The following is a 14,591-nucleotide window of genomic DNA, read 5'->3' on the forward strand; positions in this document are numbered from 1 at the left end:
GGTGCCCAAAATCTTGCCTGATTTAAAAAAAGAAAAAAACAAAAAGAGAATAATGGGTGGTTGCTCAGATAGTAATTTCTTTGATTAGATATTAATATGAGCTAGAAGTAAAAAACACAAAAACAACATAAGCTACTACTGAAGTAGATTTTGTTGTATTATTTATACAGGGAAACCCCAGTCGCCTAAAATGTAATTTCACGGGACTTTAAAACATATGAAGTCATGTCAATATTGAAACATTTTTAATACTTACAGTCGACTGTGATTAAGATGTGAAAAGCCCTAAAGGGTATCTTTAAACAGGAAGGTAATGTAATATGCGAAGTGCTTGTATAACAGCATTAGCTCTGGCTTATTTCATCGTATTTAACTAAAATGTTTGTTTCATTTTTATAATATATGAAGAGTGACATCAGGGATGAGTAAAAGCAAACACATTTGCAAACGCTTTTATTTTCTTTCACCGAACTTGAATCAGGAAGGTCTTTACAGTCTACAGAGTACAGATTCTACCTGCACTTTAGTGACAAATTGATCAGGTTAAATACATTATATTCTGATTATCAGGTACAATATGCAAAGTCAAAATAAAATATATATCTTTCATAAAGTGCCTACATGGTGAATGCTGCTTTTACCACCAAACACCAAATTATGAACTAAAATATCCTTAGTGAGGAAAAATATAGAAGCAATTTCATTTTAATTTGAAAAAGAATCCTTCAAAAATATAGAAAGCCTTCAGCAACCAAATACTTGTAAACAGATGCAGCTTTTAAAGGCTCAACTTTGGTTGATTTATTAATATATTTATGACCAGTGGTCAGTGCTTAACTAAAATCTTACCAAAAGGTCTATGCAGCTTCTGTTTTGTTTGCTCTGAACTTGTTTTGCCCCTGAAAATTTTCAGCTTGCTTCAGACAACACAGCTACAAAAAAAAAAAAATCCAACAATGTGACGGACAGCATACCGCATGATAGGTGGTGTTCTGTAGAATGTTTTCTATACTGTTCTGAGTGTTTGTGAGCAACTTTTAAATGTACAACAAAATACAGTCAACATACTCTTTTTACATGCCTTTCCAAACATCACAGTTTGGCTTCTTCCAAAAGCAAAGTGTTCCCACCCGAGAATAAATTTTATTAATCCCATATGGGATCTCTTGGAGTGAAGAGGTACAGGACAAAGCAGAGGAAGACTCCGATTAGGTGATGATGCAGCCGCTGTTGCCGTGAATGCTTATATGCTGTGACGCACGTCTAGTTGATGCAGTCCATGATGTGGATCTGCAGGGAGTCCAGGTCTGGAAGGATCTCATTACACTTGGGACACGCGTGCTCAGGGATATTCCCCTGATGCTGCCAGTCAGTACCTGAAAGTGAGAGACACCGATCACAACTCTAGCCTGCTGGATGGCTGTTCCAGTTCCACTTGTATTTTCTGACAGACTGATTACACCACAAAGGTCATTCAGTCAAATGTCTTGGCTATACTGAATGATTTTTGCTGCATCTAACTATCATTTTGCAAAAGGTCAGGTAACGTTCCTTAATCGCAAAGTCATTACTTGTGCGGAGAAAAATCTTGTGCAGTTCCTGTCAGCAGTAAAAGTACCCCAAAAAAAAAAAGAAACAAGAGCTGAGGCAAAAACAATGGAAATAAAAATTAATGAAAAGTCGGTGTATTCCCTGTAACATCCAGTAAAGGGCAGCTATGGTTAAAAAAAAAAAAAAACCAGGTCTGATTGTATATTTTCTTAATGACTTCATTGTCTCGTTTGGTAGATTCAAGTCTTAGTTGCACCTAATTATGTAATGCTCATTATATAACTTATAAGAAGATTAAGCAGGGAATGTATTAGGGTCTGGCTACTCTGGGATTCCCTTGTCTGGCGAACAGTTGTAATGAAAGACACCCAAAGAATTTGACTTTTGTTTTGGTTTTTTTCTTCATTTTTGGCAAGTAGCCTACATTTTATATTAAACTGCTTTTGCACTAGCCAAAAACACCATTCAAATAACATCACACAACATCACCGTAAAAACCAAGCTGGCTAATCACCTCATATTTCCATCCAAATATAGTGGCATGTGATTCAAAAGACCATCTATATCTTTTTGGTATAAAAGAGATAGATGGTAAATTAGAGTAATTGTATTTCTAGCCAGTAATAACATCCAAATAATCAAAATGTCAGAGGGGAGTCCGGTATAAGCTATATAAGAGAAAGCCAGGAATAAGGTTTGTGTGAGAGGTTAAATTATAACATACTGTACCTCTTCCAACTAAAGATGGTCCACCTCCATGTGGGTTTCCACCTTGTGACAAATGTCTCCTCTGCATCTCGTTCAGTGAGCGCCTGCACACAAAGAAAAAGCTTCAGATGAGCCGAATCACGACATTATACTCAGTTTGTTTCTGTGGTCATGTCATGCAAATAGAAATGGGTTTGGCAGAATTATACAGCAAAACCTTTGTTAATTTGTAAGTTAGTCGAGCTGCAGACTCCACTTTTAAATTTCAATCCTTTATTAAATCACGAGGAGTTTTTCTCCACAAGAAGAATAGAAATTAACACATTTAGTCTGAAGAAGCTCAAATCGTGACCAGGTCAGTCCTCTCTCTGAATGCACACCTGCCCATTGAGTCCATCTCGTCTTGCAGCTGGGTGTTCTGCTTCTTCACATACTCCAGCTGAGCAGCCAGACGCTCCTTTTCTTCGTGGAGTTTCTCCCTCGCTGCTCTTTCTGCGTGGAAGTCGGAGGAGTAGATCTCTGCCTGCAGAAAGTACAGAAAAAACAAAAACACGATGACTACCATTAAAAGTGGAGGCAATCCTGTTGTGCTGAGGCCTTCTGATTGTTGGGTTTAATGCTAGATTATATATTTCAAGTACTCACAAGTAAAGAACCACTGACCTGAGCCTGGAAAACAGATATGGTCTCCAGCTCCTTCTCCTTTTGGAACATGTCCTGCTTCATCTCATCGATCTTTTTCTGCTTAATAGCGAGAGCTTCTTCAGCTGCTGTCAGCCGCTGCTGCAGCAGCTCCTCCGCCAGATGAGACTGCAGAACCAAACAGGATGGTAAAGGTGCCAGTTATCTCTGATTTTTTTTTTTTTTTTTAAATACCATCAATATTTATTTATTTTTTACTGCATCACGTTTGTGAAAATCAGTACGATACACACAACACAACATAAAGTTACCTCTTTTCTCTGTTTCTCGTCTTTGAGCTCAGTGTAGTCCTCAAACAGTTTGGTGTAGGCGTCCTTCAGCTGCGCCAGGTTGTTCCTGTGTTTAATAAATTGTGTTTAGCGATTTGTGTGACGTGACCCGATCGCTTTACAAAGCTCTATGTAGTCAAAGTACAGTAACACAACCCGATAAAAATCAGTGTCACAATATGCCGTTTCATCCAATGACTCTGCGATGGTTGGATGCATCAGCAGGGATGATGAGACAGAGTACCGGGCTGTGGTTGACTCCTTTGTCACGTGGTGTGAGCAGAATCATCTGCAGCTCAACGTGGCAAAGACCAAGGAACTGATTGTGGACTTCAGGAAGACCAGGAAACACTTGACCCCTGTTTCAATCCAGGGGGTCAGTGTTGACATTGTGGAGGACTATAAATACCTTGGAGTACACATTGACAATAAACTGGACTGGGCTAAAAACACCACAGCACTCTACAGGAAGGGCCAGAGTCGTCTCTATTTTTTGAGGCGACTGAGGTCCTTCAACATATGCCGGAAAATGCTGAGGATTTTCTATGAGTCTGTTGTGGCCAGTGTGATCCTCTATGCTGTTGCATGCTGGGGGAGCAGGCTGAGGGTCGCAGATGCCAACAGACTTAATAAACTAATCCGTAAGGCCAGTAATGTTGTGGGGATGGAGCTGGACTCCCTCAAGGTGGTGTCGGAGAGGCGGATGCTGTCCAAGATAAAGACAATGTTGGATAATACCTCCCACCCACTCCATGACATACTGGTCAGTCACAGGAGCTCGTTCAGTGAGAGACTGAGATTACCGAAAAGCACCACTGAACGACACAGGAAATCTTTCCTGCCTGTGGCCATCTCCCTGTACAACGCATCCACTTAACACACTGTTTGCTGCTATAACTACACATGTTTCTTTTTCAGCTATTTATTTATGAGTGACTTATGTATGTATTAGGGCTGCCACGATTTGTCGACTAGTCACGATTACGTCGACTATCAAAATCGTCGACGACTGATTTAATAGTCGACGTGTCGTTTGAAGCTTTGTAAGATCGCAAAAGACGCAGAAGTAGCAGGATTTAAGAGTGTAATAACGGACTGAAACAGAAGATGGCAGCACTGCATGTACAAGGATGCCAGCTGCCGTTAAACCCCGAAGAAGAAGAAGCAGCTGTGTCCCAGAATTCATAGCGCGGCCCAGCTTAGTTTCCAACAATGGCGGTAGCTAGTTAGTTTTAATATTACTCTTATTATTCTTTCTGGGTCACAAAATAAACGTTTAACATATTTTCAGGCGAGAATGTAGCTGTGTAAACCTCAAATATCGGCTCAGTTTATCAGGACACCACATATTTTCAAAAGCGCTTCGACGTTTTCGGAGACGTCTGTTACCCACTAGCTCGATAGCTAGCCGGGGGCTAGGTAACTAGCGCCGTGAGAACACCGGACTCCCGGAAAATTGTTTTCAAACCCACCGCCGTCTTTCGCGACTCAGGTTAAATATATATGAGTCACTTAGATAAATTAAAAATGTTGTTGTTTGGCTTTTTTTTTTTTTTTTTTTTTTTTTTTTTTTAGTATTTTATTTGTTCCTGAGTAAATCGGTTTGGCTGAGATTAAAGTTATAGTTTTTACACAGCTGAATAAACGTAAAGCAGACAGCTGATTATCAGAAGTGTGAGATGCTGGAGAATATACTCCGGTGTCCTGTTATATTTTAGATAGCAAGGAGTTTATTAAACTTTACCGAAACAATCTGCAAGTTTCATTAAAATTGAATAAACTATCATCTTGTCTTTATTTTTAGTTAGCACCTTAAAAGCTTAAAGCTGTAAGCTAATGATAGTTATATAAGAGCAGATGCTGCTGGTGCAATAAGCTGTAGTTTTACGTCCAGTGGATGATGATCTGATTAGTCGACTAATCGCATAAATAATCGGTGACTAGTCGACTATCAAAATAATCGTTTGTGGCAGCCCTAGTATGTATGTATGTATTAGGGGTGCAACAATACACAAAATTCACGGTTCGGTTCGGTTCGATACTTTGGTGTCACGGTTCGATATTTTTTCGATACAAAAAAAATGTTCATGCCTTTTTAATTTGTCATTTATTAAAATTATAAATATATATTTTAACTCAAAGGTACAGTTTTTAAATTTAACCCTAACCCTTGTGCGTGTTTTTTATTTTGACAGCGAATGCGCACCTGCGGACCACTTATGTGCAGCCCTGGTTATTTAGCTCGTCATATTGCAGCCACAGAAATTCTTTTGTCCATGAAACCATAAAGCTGCACTTTCTTTTTGCCTTATAGTCTGATTTGTCATAACTTCTCCGTTTTGTGGTAAGCTTTTCTTTGGCTGTCACTTCTTCACCCTGACCTGTCTTATTTGGCTCAGCAGAACTAAAATATATATGCTGCTGGTTTTACACACACACTCACATAAGCTCAGCGATTCTCTGCGCGATCAACCTCTCACATGTTTAAGCTTGCTGCGGGAGATTTCACTTGTCATGTTTGCATAGTAAGCTAACGATTAATAAGACGATGTCAGAGGAATTGGTGCACAAATTATCATCACTCACAGATCAGTGCTGTCACTCTCTATACACAGTTCGCACGATTGCAAAGTGAAAGCAAAAAAACAAGCGCAAATTCAAACGCGATTTCAATATGTCACATATTGACAGTGGCTCACCGATGCCAATGACATAATTACCCAGCTACATTTCTGAAAGAATGCAAAAGCATTGACATATATTTTTCCTTCCTACAATAGCCCGATGGGCAGGGAAGAGATAGATTTTGGTAGCCCGACTGAAAAAATCGCTAGCTCCAGGACGTCGGGCTAGCGATATTGCGAGCCCTGTATCTGATTGAGGAATCACTCATCTTTGGAAAAGAGAGTTTATTACAGAGAAATGTCTCTTTCCAAAATAAAAGCTATACTATCCGCTTCTTCTGGGCTATATTCTCAGCAGCATAAGGAGAATCATGTGCTAACAGCTGTCTAAATGACTCGGCTAAAGTTAGTAGCATGCTTGTTGTTTTTGTCTTTGCACTAGGATGATGTCGGCGTAAATGTGCAGTCATATTCGTTGTGTTCCCACTAGTGCTTTCAGGTTAATCTCGTTGAAATGACCTTAACGCCACAACACGGCAAATCTCCGTTAACGAGCTACCGCCGATCGCCCCATGCATGGGGCTAGACAGCCAACACGTTAACGAGCTAACTGCGCTAACACACTAGTTCCCACCCATGTAATTGAGCATTGCATGGCACATCCAACATACTGTTTTACTTTAGTCCATGACTCGCTTACCTTCAGGGTCATACGTCACATGAAAACCAAAATAATTCCAAACGCCAGATCTGAATGAGAGTGGGGGAGGTCCATCTTGCAAGGAGAGCTTAACTTCTGTCTTGCTAGCTTGCCCTGCGCTCTTCCTTCTGACTATGCTGTCTGTGTTGAGCGCTCAGTGGATCTGCGCTCGACAGTGCAGCCTAGGCGGAGTAGTCGAACGCAGATTCACTGAGCGCTCAACACAGACAGCATCGTCAGAAGGAAAGTTGATAAAATAAATTACAAATGTTGTATTGTTCGATACATATGCGTACCGAACCGAAAGCACTGTATCGAACGGTTCAATATCGATACGAATATCGTTGCACCCCTAGTATGTATATATATGTATATATTGTACTATTCTTAGTTAGTGTATTGTCTGTCTTGTCTTAATGTTGGTTTATAATGGAGCACTGTAACAAAAAATAATTTCCCCCAGGGATCAATAAAGTATTCTGATTCTGATTCTGATTCTGCACTCTCACACAATCAGTTAATGTGTATGTATGCTTGTGTTTTCTCTGACTTCTCTTCTGCAGTCTTCCTCTGCTCCATCAGGCTCTGGGCCTGCATGCTGTTCAGCTGGAGCTTCAGTCGGTCATTCTCCGTTTGAACGGCCTGTTTCTCCAGCAATTGGGCCTTCAGGGTTGCCACATCCTGCTCCACCTCCCGACATCTTCAACCCCCAAAAAAATAAGACAGAAATCAAATAACACAGAACATCAGTTAAACGAGGTATAGCATTTAGTTTAGGTGGTGTTATCTTTCTGCACTTTTCTGTTTTTAAGTTTAACCCTGGAGAACCCATGGGGTCAAATTTGACCCCATGGGTTCTCCAGGGTTAAAATAATCATTTGCAAGTGTGTTTGTGTGGCCCAAACCTGTCCTGCAGGTTCTTCTTCATGCCTTCTGCTTCATCCAGTTTGCTCTGAGCCTGCTGCAGCTCTTTGTAGAGTGTCATCATCTGAGCCTTCAGATTCTCCACCTCAGAGGCCGCCTGAAATATTTGCAACAGTCGCACACGAAAAGTCACAAACTCGACGCAGGAAGGGAAAGGATTTAACCAATAATGCAGCTTTCAGCACGACAGATCTACTGTGATATATAAAAAAAATGAAAAAAGGAACAAACCTTATCTTTTTTCGCAGAATCCTCTTTGGTCTCTGGCTCAGGTGTCTGGGTGAATTCCTCTACACTGGACTTTTTTTCTTCTAGCTTTCGAATTCTGTTGGATAATAGGTGAAACTAAATAATAAATGGATTATCCATAACATATTCTGGAAACAGAAACGTGACTGGGATTTTTTTTAATAGAGCAAAGACATAAGCAGACTGCTACAAATCTGTTGCTTCATTTTCAGAATAAAAACATTTAAAGCACTTTCACAGCTGAGAAACGTTTGTTGCTGTCTCGTACCTGGCCGTGCAGGCCTGCAGCTCGCCTTGCAGCCTCTCGCTTTTCTCCGCCTCATTCCTCAGGGACTGCAGCAGCTGGCTAACCGTCACCTCCTCATTGTCCATGCGTGACGCTGTCATGCTCGCATCCTGGCGTCTGCTGCACTCTGCTCCCAATGCCTCGTTCACGCCATCGATACCTCCATCCTGGGAGGAAAAACAATACTAAGACACCAAGCTTCTCCTCCTGTTTGTCATTTCACCAAAATCAGGCTGAATATTAAAAAAAAAACGAGTGTTTGATGATGATCTGTGCTATTCATCCGTCCTCACCGACACTTTGATGATCTCAATAAACGAATCATCCTGAGAATCGTGCTCTGCCTTGAGCTGTAGCTCAGAGTTCAAGGCCACCAGGTCATTCTTCTCTGCCTGCAGCCGAGCAACCTGAGCACGCAGGGCCTCCAGCTCTGCAATCTGATTGGACGATGACATTACATAGCATAAATGCAGAAATGACTAAAGTGTCCATAAATCTGCAGTGCAATATATGCGCAATATTATCAGCTTCACCTGCATTCCTCCCACAGCTCCTCCGGTCTTCCCGGTGTCCTCCAGCCTCCTGCTCAGCTCCTGGTTTTGGAGGGTAAGTGCTTCCATGCGGCCACGGGCCTCCTCGAGCCGGCTCTCCAGGAAGTCCCGCTCTTCCTTCTGTTTTTCCCGCCACGCAGACAAACCTTCAAAGCGCTCTTTCATCGTCAGGTTGGTCTGACGGAGAGCCTCTGAGAGAGAATTAAAATAAATGCGCGTGTTACAAACTCACTCATTCCAACTTAGGGCTGCTCAATTAATCGAATTTTAATCACGATTACGATCTAGGCTTTCAACGATCATTAAAAATGACTGAGCCGATTATTAGCCCCTCCCTCATTTATCCGCGACACCTTAAAGGCCGGTCCGTGAAAATATTGTCGGGCATAAACCGGTCCGTGGCGCAAAAAAGGTTGGCAACCGCTGATTAAGAGGACCCGAGGGAAGCTCAGAAAGCTAAGCAGAAGTTATTTGAAGAGGAGAGTGACTGCCGTTGGTTGAAAAGAGGTAAAAAAAACTTCAGTGGTGTTGTACACTATTTTATATTATTTTTTAAAGTCATTTTGTGTAACTATTTTTAAATCCCTGTAGAACCTGAACCGAGTAAGCTAGCGCAATAATTTGTTTTGCATATGAAACCGGAGGAGTTGTACTTACATCTTATGCCATCAGCTTGTCCTCGGTCACGGTTTCCTTCCACATATAGCTTTGCAAAAATTGCATAAAAAGCGCTTGCAGGAACAAAAACATAATATTCCAGAAACACGCTTTGCCGATCTGATCAGCTGTTCATAACACTTCCCACATTGAAAAAGTCGTCAGCGCGAACTATCACATGTCCGCCATTTCCTGGCCGAAACCGGAAGTGATGTCATTTTCGCGGAAATGTAGTTTTTTACTTGTAGGCCTTAAAAACCTATACTGGTCATGTTTGACTTTTCTGAATAGTTTCTGGGATGCTTAGAATTCAAATTGCACTGCTGGAAATAGTTTATTTTGATGCACATGCTGTTTTCTTTGCAAATTTGCATCATAGGATTGTTTTTTTGTTTTTCCTGCAGTGTATATAAAAATTGCTGTATCTCCAAAATAAAACTATGAAGACACTCAAAATAAATTTCCTGTTGTTGTAAACTATTTTTGCAACTTTTTTGTATTTAAAGTTTTGAGGGATAAACCTCTTAAATTTCTCCAAGTAGAAATATATGTAAAAAAACAAAAACGATTTTCAATTTTCTTGTAGTTTATTGCACTTTTTTGCAATTAATGTAGTTACTATGGACTTAATGCATACATATTATTAAAATATGGGCTATAACAGTTGTATAGCAACTTGAAATGCTCCCACAAATGGCACTACAACATGTAAAAAAATAATATAAGCTCTGGTGGACTTGGTTCTATGGTAGGTCTTAAAGGGTTAAATAAATATCGTCAAATAATCGAGATCTCAATTTCAGTGAAAATAATCATGATTATCATTTTTGCCATAATCGAGCAGCCCTATTCCAACTATCACCAATTTTTCACTATTTGTCCTCTCCCTAACTGCTCTATCCTTGGTCATCCCTGCTCTCACCTTTCAGGTCTCTGTTCTCCTGAATGAGGATGTTCATCTGCTGCAGGGTTTCCTCCAGTGTGCCGGGCTGATTGGCAGAGCGAGAGATGTCGCCGTTCATCACGGGGCCTCCAGACGCCATGATGCTGAGAGGAAGGACGTTTTGTCATGTTTTGTATATTATTTGTATATTAAACAATCGGAAACACTGGCAACAAATAAGTCATCAAGAGAAGGTTGAGAACAAAGCCAAACAGTTACAGTCATGTGAAAAAGAAAGCACAGTCACTATACACATTGCTTTGGAGGGTGGTTGCTTCCTGACATTCCTGGCTCTGGTTGCCTGAGTAGCATAAACTACCAGGTCATACGTCAATAAATATTATTCTTTACCCTCACTGGTAGTCGCTTTGCTCACTTGGAACATGAGAAAGGTTTACTCCGGGGCGCACGTACTTCCCTTATCCAGCAGTTACTAGCTGGTATATTGTCTTTGGATAGACAAGACCAAAGTGAAGATGTCTGGCCATAATGTACAACACTAAATTTGGTGTGACCGAAACACCAGCATATCAGCACACACACCTAAAAGCAACTATCAAGCACGGTGGTGGATGGGTGATGATTTGGGTTCTCTCTATATGCCAAAATATTGTAGAGTCAAATGTGAGGCTGTCTGTCTGACAGCTAAAGCGTGGCTAAAACTCTGGTCATGAAACAGGACAATGATCCCAAGCACAGAAGCACATCTACAACAGAACGACTTAAAAAGTAAAGAATTAGTTATACTGATAATAATATATATATAGTTATACTCAAAGTCCAGACCTTAACCTTGTTGAAATGGTGCAGAGGTTCTTTCAGAGAGATGCGTATGAATAAATACCTGCAAATGTCAAAGAACTGCAGCAACATTGTAAAGGTGACTGGGTCAAAATTCTTCTGCAACAAAGTGATTCTTCACAAACTTTTTTGGTATTTTGGTTTAATTTTAGGTGAATAACTAAAGCTAAATTAATAACTCTAAACACAGTGTAATACATCACACACTGTTTTTCATATGAGGCTGTATTTAAATCATTTTAGAACCTGATGAGGACCTGATGATTTTCTTTGTTATGTTCTGATATAATGTTTAGATGTATAAAATTAAAAAGGGTGCACTTTTTTAAAAATAAGATGACTGTATGGTAAGTGTTGGTGTTTGCTGTTCCCACTAGGGGGCACTGAAGCTCACACTTCCAGTTCTACATATAGTGGCTTTAATGCTGCATTCGTGGAACATTTATCAGATAATATAAAATCAAAATGATCCCATGTTATATATTACGCACTATAAGTTAATTTAAAAATAATTAATACATTCGGGATTTATGGTTTCAAATAATCACAATCACAAGAAGAAATTGACTTAAATACTAACGTTGATCTTTTTTTTTTTTTTTTTTGTAAATTTAACAGCTAATTTTAATGTTTACCAAAAATAAAAAATGAAAAAATGCGGCATTTTTAACTGCGAATACGTTTGTGTTTAATTTCATTTGGCTTGTTGTTGCCAGTAAGACATGTTTAAAAAAAATGTCTGCTGACATCACTAAGTGACTCAGTGCTTCGGGAGCCGAGAAGGAGCATGCCGAGTGGAATTATCCCATCAAGAGTCACATGATATGGCAATTTGATTTCAATAACAGAGACACTGTGTTGTCCTTTCGCCCTAACGCTATGGTATACTACATAATGGCCTAAATAAGATGTAATATCACATTTAGAAGCTCTTAACAGCGGATATCACCGTCGATCGCCAATTTACAAGTACGAGTCGGAAATCTCACATGCTAGTTCAAAATAATCGTGTAATACTAGCTTGGAGGACACTAAGTTCGGCCAAAAATAGTTATATTTGTTTTGGCCTTCTTTCAGTATTGTTTTACTTTCACTTTCTTGGAATAGGCCTATCCTAAGTGCGACTTTTGGTAAACAATAAAAAGTTACCAGTAACTTAAAACGAACACGGACGAGCTTTAACCTCAACCAAACTGCGTCACACCAAACGTCAACCGAGTTTAAAGGTTTTAACTCACCTGCTGGCAACTCGAGAACTAAACACAGCCTGCCTGTTCGCGCTGACAATACATAGGCAGTATCGCAAAGGTGGCTGTGTATGTCGAGTAATATTGCTCTTCTAGTTAGCAGGGGCGTTGAGTGACGATACAGAAAAAACGATCTTTGCTTCCGGTTGTTCCTTTCAAAGTAAACTCATTAACTGGCGCAGTACTGATAAACAATGCATTTTTATGTTTGTTGATTTATATCGAATAAATTAACTTTCTGCGTTTTGCGTTATCAGTGATAATCGTGTAAGAGCTCATTGTTATTATTATTATTATTACGTTTTGTTGAATTATTATGCTTGCTATTTAGTTTATTTTGTTTTTAGGTATTTTTAACTAATTTATTGGTTATTTTTATGGATTAAATTTTTTTTTTAGAATCTATGATTATCTCAGTAAATTGGTACCAGCATGCATATATGCCTAGTTCTTGGTTTGCTTTCTTGCAAAAATAAATCATTGAAAGGCCAGGATTTTGACTGGAAATTGACTTTGTGTGCATATGCAGTGACTCTTTTGATCAAGAGCTTTGTTTTGATTTGTGACAAATAACAACTATAGAGCAATTATAGTGACAGTGTAGTTATCAGTTTAAAATAATATAAAAATAACATTTTCCACTAATGGGGGTTTCAAACAGTAAAGACTTAATTCAACAATTCATCTGAAGTTTATTTTAATAAGCAGTAGATGAATCCGCTAAACCGCAAGACAAAATCAAAGAAACAAAACAACAAACAAAACAAACAAATCCGCAATTGCTACAAGCACTGCAACATCTGCTGAAATTGAAATTCCTCCACCTAAAAATAAATAATGTCTTTATAAAATTAAATTCATCAGAAGAAAACCATCATCTTGCACTGGAATTTAATAAGGCTTATTTCATTAGCCTTATTTAATTTCATTACTATATTCATTAAACTGTATTGTGTGTAGCTATTTTCACTTCTATTTATCATATTAAAAGACTACAGTGATTATTTGTTCTTTCTGAAGTCCTTAGCTTTTGATATTTGTTTTTAGGGCAATCTTAATTCATTCTTCAAGAACGCTTTGCTTTTATTTTGAAAGCCACAGTCGGTCTAAGTCGGTCTAATTTTCGACAACTCGACACCGAGTTCACTTGTGCGGAGTTTACGGACGGTTTTCATTTCCTCGTAGTGACGTCACGGGGCAGAGGACCGATCTGAGAACAAAGAGCGCCTGCGCGTAAGCAGCGCCTGCGCGGCACGGGTCCGCATTTTTTACACATCGGCAAGAGGCTGACATGTGTGGGGGCGGGGCTAGACCATCAGCTGTTAGCGGGAATTCCCCCTCAGGAGTCACCTTACACTTGCAAACAGGAAAGGAAGGACTGGAGATTCCCTCTGATGTCAGCTTTGAATGATAAATGGCGACGACAGTGTAACTGATTCCGATGGGATATCTGTCAATACTGTAGCATAGAACACTCAGAGGCTACTGTAGTAAAATACAATGGAATGTCCGAGAAACACCATTTCTGCTCTTGTTTGTGCAGCTACAGCTATACGTTTATATATACAGTTATACTTACTTTCCACTAGATGGCAGTCTTATTCAAGAGCAATCTACTGATGTTTATGTTCAGGTTAGTTTAAAGCAGGGGTAGGCAACTCCAGACCTCGAGTGCCGGTGTCCTGCAGGTTTTCGAGTGTCCTTGATCCAACACAGCTGATTCAAATGGCTAAATTACCTCCTCAACATGTCTTGAAGTTCTCCAGAGGCCTGGGAATGAACTAATGATTTGATTTAGGTGTGTTGACACAGGGTGATGTCTAAAACCTGCACTTGAGGCCTGGAGTTGCCTACCCCTGGTTTAAAGCAATCAGAGATGGTCACTGTACTTACTGGAGGTTGAGCTTAGAACTGTATGGAAGACTGTTAAAGTGGTTATAGTTGAGGAACTGAAAGTGATTATTAATCTTTACTATGATCTTATGTGGGCTATCCTTAATAAAATATTTTAGGTATTGTGAAATGTAATCACATTATAGAGTCCTGGTGCATCCCTTATCTCAGGTAAAAAAAAAAAAGAAGAAGAAGAAGAAAAAAGAGAGAGAGAATCCCTGGAGGATTTTCACCACAGAAATATTGTCTCCCTCGGGATTTCCCTTAAGTGCTTCAAAACTCCCAGTGATCCTTGTCCAGGAGCCACTGGACCCCACTGACCCACAATAGGTAGCCAAAATCAAAGATTTGTATTAAAGGTCTATCAGAAAGAATGTTGGGACTCACACAACATGACACACTAAGTTCCCAGAATAGCGCTTGAATAACCAAAAAGACCCACTGTACCCCCAGTGTGTTGTAAAACAAATTCGAGGTACCCTGGAA

General features: G+C 39.8%; 1 protein-coding gene across 1 annotated transcript; it reads right to left on the reverse strand.

The window, feature by feature from the left end:
- Positions 1–436: 436 nt before the first annotated feature.
- Positions 437–12,336, reverse strand: optn (optineurin). The gene is made up of 13 exons (XM_040036771.1): positions 12,204–12,336; positions 10,144–10,268; positions 8,547–8,755; positions 8,307–8,450; positions 7,996–8,180; positions 7,710–7,803; positions 7,460–7,575; positions 7,105–7,254; positions 3,213–3,297; positions 2,923–3,069; positions 2,640–2,782; positions 2,281–2,363; positions 437–1,376 (listed from the first exon to the last, which is right to left on the reverse strand). Exons 2-13 carry the CDS (start codon positions 10,262–10,264, stop codon positions 1,264–1,266), a joined length of 1,590 nt encoding a protein of 529 aa, XP_039892705.1. The 5' UTR covers positions 10,265–10,268; positions 12,204–12,336; the 3' UTR covers positions 437–1,263.
- Between the last annotated feature and the right edge of the window lie 2,255 nt (positions 12,337–14,591).

Source organism: Simochromis diagramma, unplaced genomic scaffold (genome assembly GCF_900408965.1).
Source record: "Simochromis diagramma unplaced genomic scaffold, fSimDia1.1 OVJJ01000371.1, whole genome shotgun sequence".
Taxonomy (NCBI): Eukaryota; Metazoa; Chordata; class Actinopteri; order Cichliformes; family Cichlidae; genus Simochromis; species Simochromis diagramma.

Coding starts and splice junctions, on each gene's coding strand:
- optn (XM_040036771.1), bottom strand. CDS start 10,264: ATGGCGTCTGGAGGCCCCGTGATGAACGGCGACATCTCTCGCTCTGCC. Junction 7,576..7,709: donor ATTCTGCGAAAAAAGATAAG/GTTTGTTCCTTT, acceptor CAAATATTTCAG/GCGGCCTCTGAGGTGGAGAA. Junction 1,377..2,280: donor ACCATCTTTAGTTGGAAGAG/GTACAGTATGTT, acceptor TCTCACTTTCAG/GTACTGACTGGCAGCATCAG.